The sequence below is a fragment of the Penaeus chinensis genome, chromosome 11, assembly GCF_019202785.1.
Source record: "Penaeus chinensis breed Huanghai No. 1 chromosome 11, ASM1920278v2, whole genome shotgun sequence".
Taxonomy (NCBI): Eukaryota; Metazoa; Arthropoda; class Malacostraca; order Decapoda; family Penaeidae; genus Penaeus; species Penaeus chinensis.
In genome coordinates, this window is record NC_061829.1 from 14,125,586 (window position 1) to 14,135,238 (window position 9,653).

Consider the following 9,653-nt stretch of genomic DNA (forward strand, 5'->3'; position numbering starts at 1 on the left):
TTCTTCAATACACGACTGGAAGGTAGATGGTAAAGGCTGGGATAACTCAGCTGCACACCTGCAGAGAATTTATGGGCTAATATCATCTGAACCTGGCGCTTTCTTTGTGTTTAGGTTCTGAAGGGATTTTTTTGTTCTGGTGCGACAGATTTGAAGACCAGGGAGTTGTTCATGGCACATTGAGAGTAACTCTGGTGGTGTCCTGTTAGCATTTGGCACTGTCATTTTACAACTGAACATGCCTTTCTCTCTCTCTCTCTCTCTCTCTCTCTCTCTCTCTCTCTCTCTCTCTCTCTCTCTCTCTCTCTCTCTCTGTCTCTCTCTCTCTCTCTCTCTCTCTCTCTCTCTGTCTCTCTCTCTCTCTCTCTCTCTCTCTCTCTCTCTCTCTTCCTCTCTCTCTCTCTCTCTCTCTCTCTCTCTCTCTCTCTCTTTCTCTCTCAATCTCAATCTCTCTCTCTATCTATCTATCTATCTATCTATCTATTTATCTATCTCTCTCTCTCTCTCTCCCTCTCTCATTCTCTCTCTCTCTCTCATTCTCTCTCTCTCTCTCATTCTCTCTCTCTCATTCTCTCTCTCTCTCTCCTTCCCTCTCTCTCTCTCTCTCTCTCTCTCTCTCTCTCTCTCTCTCTCTCTCTCTCTCTCTCTCTCTCTCTCCTCTCTCTCTCCTTCCCTCTCTCTCTCCTTCCCTCTCTCTCTCTCCTTCCCTCTCTCTCTCTCTCCTTCCCTCTCTCTCTCTCTCCTCTCTCTCTCTCTCCTCTCTCTCTCTTCTCTCCCTCTCTCTCTCTCTTCCCTCTCTCTCTCTTGTCCCTCTTCCTCTTTCTCTCTCTCTCTCTCTCTCTTACCCCCCCCCCCTCTTCTCTCTCTCTCTATCTCTCTCTCTCTCTCTCTCTCTCTCCCTCTCCCTCTCCCTCTCCCTCTCCCTCTCCCTCTCCCTCTCCCTCTTCCTCCCCCTCCCCCTCCCCCTCCCCCTCCCCCTCTCCCTCCCTCCCCCTCTCTCTTTCCCCCTCCCATTCCCTCTCCCTCTTTATCTATCTATTTACCTATCTATACCTATATCTTTATCTGTCAATCTTTCTCCATATTCATATCTATTATCTATTTATCAGCCTATCTATATCCATATCTATATACATCTGTCTGAATGCCTATCTATCTATCTATTTATATATAACACACTACTTACTTTTCGGAGAATACGCGAAAAAGGCTAACTTACTGTTGGTTATACAATACAACTGGGACTACGCTCACAAGTTCTCATACAATTGAAACTATGCAAACAGGCTATCATACAACTGGGACTATGTGAACAGGCTATCATACATAGGACTATGCAAACAGGCTATCATACAATTAGGACCACGCTTACAGGCTATCATACAACTGGAACTATGTGAACAGGCTATTGAACTACTATACAACTGGGACTACACTAACAGGCTCTCATACAATTGGAACTATGCAAACAGGCTGTCATACAACTGGGACTACGCAATCAGGCTATTATACAATTGGGACTACACAAAACAAACTCATACAAGTGGGACTATGCAAACAGGCTATCATGCAACTAAGACTACGCAATCAGGCTATCATACAACTGGACTACGTGAAACTATATAAAACAAGAACAAGACAGTGTGATGTTGTGACTGCAAGAATTAGGCTTGGATATAGATTGTTCTGGCAGGTCAGTACAGTTTGTAATGTCGAAGAAACTAAGTGTAAATTGTATAATGAAGAATATAAGCGAACACTTGTACATTATATCATAGAGTGCCCTGTGTTACAGCCTTTCAGACCAGCTAGCATGAGGTACCGATAACTATGTAACTACTTCATATCACCTGATGTCTTAAGAGATATACTTGTGTTGTATCCTAAATTTGGAATGTAGTATCACATAACCGCATATCAAATGTATTAATGCTTTTCCATGCCCAAGCTATATGCCGGCGTGGCAGATGAGTGGATAAAGGACTGTGCAATTGTTCCTTTCCTTAAACTGATAAAGTACTCATAACAATGTCATAGGCTAAAATTCAAATGTAATACCACTATGTAATGTTATGACTATGCATTAAATGTACCACAGCTTGTCCACGTCTGTGCAGTTATCCAGGGTGGTAAATAAAGGACTAAACTTAAAACTACTAGGGCAACGCAAAACAGGCTGACTTCATTTCGCGTTTCATTTCACGTTCAAAGTTTAACGGAAAGAAGTTTACAGACCAACGTGGCTTACCCAGTTGATTGTATATTTGTTTGTTTGTTTGTTTGTTTTCTCTTACACGCTCTAGATTTCTTTGAAAGCAACCCGCGAGTAACGCAGTAATCATGTCCTGTTCATGTTATGTTATTAACGATGCCTTCCTGTTCTTATACAACTTTACCGTAATCCCAAGTGAACCTGTCCTCCTTCCTACGTGGTGTGCCCTAAGTACTTCGAGGAGGAAGTTGTGGTTAGTCGTGGACGAGATCCACTTGATTAAAGTAGAACTCTATTATGTCACCATGACTGCCTGTAGATACCACTTGCGGTACGGTGGTGGAAACTGAACGCCTTAGTGTCTGTATATACTGTCCCTTTTTAGTACTGTTTCTATTCTGATTTAGATACGTGTGTATGTTTTACCTTTCTGTTTCGTGGTTGCTGTTTTTTTATAAATATACATGTAGTACCTAGCGACCTTCTTGACATACTATATAATGTTTATTAATGATTTACCCAAAGATGAAAGAAACACTTGACTTACTCAGCAGTGCTCTCTCTCTCTCTCTCTCTCTCTCTCTCTCTCTCTCTCTCTCTCTCTCTCTCTCTCTCTCTCTCTGTGTGTGTGTGTGTGTGTGTGTGTGTGTGTGTGTGTGTGTGTGTGTGTGCTACTTGACTTATTCTATTTATGAATTTAATTTTTTTTTTAATCCAGCTTCGCGAAAGCCATTGAGAAAAAGTAGCAATCCCTCTGTTCTAGAAGAAAACGTAAGCTGATAAAAATACAACGCCCTCCTTTTAAAAAAAAAAAAAAATAAGAAGAAGAATAGCAGCTGATTATTTATATCCTGCAACGTCACAGCGACAACGAACAGTCCTCTGTGTATCCACGAATCCAGAAGATAGCGTTCTTTTAAAATTCTAAATACTTTTCAGCTACGAAAACTTGCAAAAAAAAATCGTCCTTTTGACTTTTCGTTTTAATAACACTATTTTTTCAGAGCACGTATTCAGTCTTTTGACACGGTGTAAAGAGAAGAAAAGAAGAAAAAGAAAAAAAAAATGATCCTCGTACCATAACTGAATCCGCGGTTTCATGATCGGCGTTTTTCTAAGCTGTAGTTGTGGATTCAAACGTAGAGTCACGAACGGATCTGATTGCCTCGGAATGGAGAGAGAGAGAGCTGGCCAAGGATTTTTTTTGTTTTATGTTGGGAGAAGCAGTGTGAATGTTTGAGTTCTTCGTCGTTGTTCGTGTTACTTTTATTATTGTTAATATTTTTGTTAGTATTATTATTATCATCATCATCACCATCATCATCATAATTACTATTATTATTACCATTATCATTATTTTCATTCTTACCACTATCATTATCACAATCACCATCACCATCCTCACCATTATTATCATTATCACCATCACCACCATCTCCATCACAACTAACACCCCCACCACCACCATCACCACCACCATCCCCATCACCACCATCCCCATCACCAGCACCAGCACCATCACCACCACCCCCACCCTCACCGCCACCACCATCCCCATCACCACCACCCCCACCGCCACCACCATCCCCATCACCACCACCCCCACCACCACCACCATCCCCATCACCACCACCATCATCACCCCCATTAACATCCCAGTCGAATATAAAGAAAATTCACGAAAAATCACAAAAAAATGCACATAAAACGTATTCCACAATCACTGAACCTAAATAATAATACCTGCATGAACCTCCGCCACTAAAACATGCGACGTGACAGGATAAAATCTTTATTGAAAAGAAATGTGGCATTAATTTAATTACATCTAGTAAGCTTCATTGTTCTCAAAAGCTGTATTATTGAGGTCATTTGACGGTTACGTTATTTATTTTATCGCAATCCTATTCTTCTTTTATTATTTAGTTCGTTAATCTCTCTTGTTTGAGAAGATATAAATGAGAATGTATATCTTCACAATACAAGAGATCTATTTGACCGGTTTCGATCAATATCATCGTCAGAAATACAGATAATTGTTATGGTAACTATGATGTCTTTCATAATATAATCGAGACCTGTTAAATACATCTCTTGTATTTGAAGAAATACATCTCTTGTATTTGGAGATATTGATTCTTAATGAATTCCTTTTCAACAATCGTTACAATGAATAGCGTTCAATCAATAATTTTGTGGTGTTTATAACTACTGTTTGAATGAGTTTTAATATTAACGTGAATTTAGACAGATTTTTATTTTATGCAGCAATAGAGTTAAAGAGAAGGAATTGTACTGATGTATTTAAGCGATTATGGGACAGACAGATATTGCATTTAAGGAGATACTGATACGGGATTTATAAGGAGGAAAAGAGATTCAGATCCCAGTGTATAAACAGATTCGATTGCGCACCAACGACCTCTTCGCAATGTACAAGCAACACTTGATTGATTTATGTATCCGCCGCCGTATCTTCAAGTGGCTGGACAGCATAGACACTTAGCTGCCTCCCCCTCTTGGCAATCCTTCTCTTGAACGCCTCTCCACACCTCTGTCCTCCACATTTCTCCGTTTCTCTCCACTTCTCCCCACGCTTATCTACCCCCAGATCTTTCCACTACAGTCCACACCTCTGCCCTCCACATGTCTGCTCCCTCCACACCTCTGCCCTCCACATGTCTGTTCCCTCCACACCTCTACCCTCCACATGTCTGTTTCCTCCACACCTCTGCCCTCCACATGTCAGTTCCCTCCACACCTCTGCCCTCCACATGTCTGTTCCCTCCACACCTCTGCCCTCCACATGTCTGTTCCCTCCACACTTCTGCCCTCCACATGTCTGTTCTCTCCACACCTCTGCCCTCCACATGTCTGTTCCCTCCACACCTCTGCCTTCCACATGTCTGTTTTCTCCACACCTCTGCCCTCCACATGTCTGTTCTCTCCACACCTCTGCCCTCCACGTGTCTGTTCCCTCCACACCTCTGCCCTCCACATGTTTGCTCCCTCCACACCTCTGCCCTCCACATGTTTGCTCCCTCCACACCTCTGCCCTCCACATGTCTGTTCCCTCCACACCTCTGCCCTCCACATGTCTGTTCCCTCCACACCTCTACCCTTCCACATGTTGTTTCCACCCACACCTCTGCCCTCCACATGTTTGCTCCCTCCACACCTCCTGGCCCTCCACATGTCTGTTCCATCCACACCTCTACCTCCACATGTCTGTTCCCTCCACACCTCTACCCTCACATGTCTGTTTCCTCCACACCTCTGCCCTCCACATGTCTGTTCCCTCCACACCTCTGCCCTCCACATGTATGTTTCCTCCACACCTCTGCCCTCCACATGTCTGTTCCCTCCACACCTCTGCCTTCCACATGTCTGTTCCCTCCACACCGACTGGCCCTCCACATGTCTGTTCCCTCCACACCTCTGCCTTCCACATGTCTGTTCTCTCCACACCTCTGCCCTCCACATGTCTGTTCCCTCCACACCTCTGCCTTCCACATGTCTGTTCTCTCCACACCTCTGCCCTCCACATGTCTGTTCCCTCCACACCTCTGCCTTCACATGTCTGTTCTCTTCCACACCTCTGCCCTCCACAGTCTGTTCCTCCACACCTCTGGCCCTCCACATGTCTGTTCCCTCCACACCTCTGCCCTCCACATGTCTGTTCCCTCCACACCTCTGCCTTCCACATGTCTGTTCCCTCCACACCTCTGCCTCCACATGTCTGTTCCCTCCACACCTCTGCCCTCCACATGTCTGTTCCCTCCACACCTCTGCCCTCCACATGTCTGTTCCCTCCACACCTCTGCCTTCCACATGTCTGTTCCCTCCACACCTCTGCCTTCCACATGTCTGTTCTCTCCACACCACTGCCCTCCACATGTCTGTTCCCTCCACACCTCTGCCTTCCACATGTCTGTTCTCTCCACACCACTGCCCTCCACATGTCTGTTCCCTCCACACCTCTGCCCTCCACATATCTGTTCCCTCCACACCTCTGCCCTCCACATGTCTCCACTTCTTTCCACCCTTTACCCTCCACGTTTCTCCATTTCTCCCCACGCATCCTCCCCCCCCCCCCCTTCCATATATCTTCACTTCTCCCCCCACCTAATCCCCCACATTTCTCCTCTTTTCCCCACGCCAATTCCCCCCCACACCCGCACATATATTTCCCCATCTCAACACACCTATTTCCATTTCTCCCCACACCTCTCTCCCCCCACACCCCTACACCCCATCTCTCTCCACGCCTATCTCTCCTCCCTCCACATTTCTCCGCTCCTCCCCACACCTCTCTCCCACCCCCACCCCCACACAGCTCCCCTTCCTACATCACTCCTCCCCAACACACATCCCTCACCCACATTTCCCTACCCCCACACCCCCACACAGCTCTCCCATTCTCCCCATCTCTCCACACCCCTCTCGCCCCCACATCCCCCCCTTTCTCCCCACGTCTATCTCCCCCCACACCCCCACACAGCTCTCCCATTCTCCCCATCTCTCCACACCCCTCTCGCCCCCACATCCCCCCCATTTCTCCCCACGTCTATCTCCCCCCACACCCCCACACAGCTCTCCCATTCTCCCCCCATCCTCACCCCACTCGCCCCCACATCCCCCCCTTTCTCCCCACGTCTATCTCCCCCCACACCCCCACACAGCTCCCCCATTCTCCCCCCATCCTCACCCCACTCGTACAGACACTTGGTATCGCGACGAGAAGGCGTCTATAAGTCTCTTTTTACGCTAATTAATCAATCATATTTCAGTCTTACGTGCAAACACTCCATTGGGTCAACAACGTTAAGTGTGTGGTGTGTGTGTGTGTGTGTGTGTGTGTGTGGTGTGTGTGTGTGTGTGTGTGTGTGTGTGTGTGTGTGTGTGTGTGTGTGTGTGTGTGTGTGTGTGTGTGTGTGTGTTGTAGAGAGGGAGGGATTGAAAGCAAATAACTCGATTCTCTTCCTGGTTTGCAAAACTCGAAGGAAAGGAGGAGGGGAAGGGGGCAGGGGGGAGGGGGAGGGAGAGGGGATGAGGGGGGGAGAGGGGATGAGGGTTAGGGGAGATATATTCCTTTTCCATCTTGTGCATCCGCTTGGATACAGCTGTTTCATTTTCCTCTTCTCTCTTCGACAATGAATTTGACGCGTGTGTATGAATGTAAACGTGCGCGCGCGCACACACACACAAACACACACATATATATGCATATATATAAATATATACATGTATGTATGTATAAGTATACACACACACACACACACACACACACACACACACACACACACACACACACACATATATATATATATATATATATATATATATAAAAGTATACATACACACACACACACACACACACACACACACACACACACACACACACACACACATATATATATATATATATACATATATATATATATATATTTATATATATTTATATATGTGTGTGTGTGTGCGCGCGCGCGCGCACGTTTACATTCATACACACGCGTCAAATTCATTGTCGAAGAGAGAAGAGGAAAATGAAACAGCTGTATCCAAGCCCGAACAAAAAAATGAATAATAAAAGAAAGAGAGAGAGGGAAAATCGGAATAACAAAAAAGAAAAAAAATACCTACCACCCACCAGAACGTTCCTTAGCAACAAGAGAGAGAGAGAGAAAAAAAAAACTCATACGAATGAAAAAAAAGAAAAGAAAAACAAACAGTCCTTTAAAAGATCCTGACTCCTCCCGCGCGAGTTCAAGTGTAAACAAGAAGGCGTTCGGGGTTCCAAAGGTCGATTCTTCGGAGGCTTCGAACGCACGTGAGTTTCCTCTCAGTCCCTCTCAGTGTCGTAATTGGGGTTTCGACACTGAGAAGCGAGAAGATCTGGAAGGGGGGGAAGGAGAGGAAATGTTGGAAATAACACAATTCTTTCAGTTCTCCCCCTCCCCCCCTTCCCCTCGCGGTGTGTTGAAATCGGTCGTGTTGAATATGGTTGTTATTATGGTTTCGGGATGCTTCATTTCAGGAAGTAACAGCCCTTGAGTTGTTATTTTCCCTGCTGATATTAAACTTCCTTACCTCAATCTAGTAGACTGTGTTAAAGATAGACAAAGACTTTAGAACGAACAAGGTGGTTAAAAGCAGTGTTTCCACCGGTCGTAAGAAACAGTCAAGATGAGCTTCCGAAATATTTCAAGATGAAGTAAAAATCCTTCAACGATTCCAATAATCATTACAGATACTCTCTAATTCAATAAATGAAAGCGATTATTTTGTCAATTACACCCAAGAACTTTAAAAAAGAATTATATTTTTTATTCTATTTTCCCATGTGATTGTATGAGTGTTTTCGGGTTCTCTCTAGTATTTTACCTGCCATTTGCCTTCCCCGTTTGTTAGTGGCTTGGGGCATGCAAATGACATGCGTAATGTAGGGGGGGAAATATAACAGAAGACAACACCAGAGCTTTCTTAACGGTGTATTTGGTACTTGAAAAAAACAGTATAATATATCATACCCCCAAAAAAATCAATACCTACCATAGAAAACAACTAACGTAAAAAAAATAACACCACATATGCCCCCCCCCCCCCCCCTCAACAGAAATAATGATAATAGTGATATATTAAAGAATAGAAAAATTCAAGGATGACATTATACAATATTATGGTAAGTATCCACGCCCCGTTCTTGTCTGACTAGCGTTGATAGACAACCCTCTCTCCCTATCTGTCTATCTGTCTACCTCTCTATCTATATATTTATATATATTCTTTCTCTTTTGACACAATGTAAAAATGTCAAGATTTTATACACTTGTTCTTTTCAGCTTTCAAGCTAGTGCCTAAATTTTCAAGATCTTGACATTTTATCCAAGCAGTGGAAACCCTGGTTAAGAGGGAAAAGGAAATGAGATTGTGTATGTAAACATCCACTTCCCCCTTGCGCACCCGATCTAACCTTACTCCATTTGAAGGCAGATATACGCTGTTATAAGTAGCAACTATGGCTCGTAGCAGGTGCCAGATATGAGCCACCCGACGCATATTGAGTATAGGGAACTTGAGCATCAGCAACCTCTTCCTCATCCAACAGGAAAATCAGTCAACCTTATAACTTATGGTTGTAGGATATAAGAAGAACAATAAACAAGAAAAGCAGAAGTTCCCAGTCGCGGCACCAAACCAAATCAGTCATTATCAATTCACGAGATGCAAATGTGGAGTTAATTTCCTTTGTAGCGTTTTCTGAAAAGTACGATCTCACACAGCTCCCTGAAGTTGATCACCTGCTGCATGTACGTTAAATTAATTCACTCATTATCATAAGTATAGTGGTTGCTGCGCTAGATGTCATAGTGAGATGCGCGAACTTGATCAAAGGAAATCAGTACCATCATTCACCAAAAAGCATTTGTTTGTTTGTTAT

General features: G+C 44.2%; 1 protein-coding gene across 1 annotated transcript in view; it reads left to right on the forward strand.

The window, feature by feature from the left end:
- Positions 1-9,089, forward strand: part of LOC125030412 (mucin-2-like) — a 29,175-nt gene extending 20,086 nt beyond the window's left edge. The window contains exons 3-5 of the mRNA XM_047620448.1: positions 1,345-1,543; positions 4,824-6,173; positions 9,055-9,089. Of these exons, the coding sequence (XP_047476404.1) occupies positions 1,345-1,543; positions 4,824-6,173; positions 9,055-9,089 (1,584 nt within the window). The remainder of the gene's footprint in view (positions 1-1,344; positions 1,544-4,823; positions 6,174-9,054) is intronic.
- The last annotated feature ends 564 nt before the right edge of the window (positions 9,090-9,653 follow it).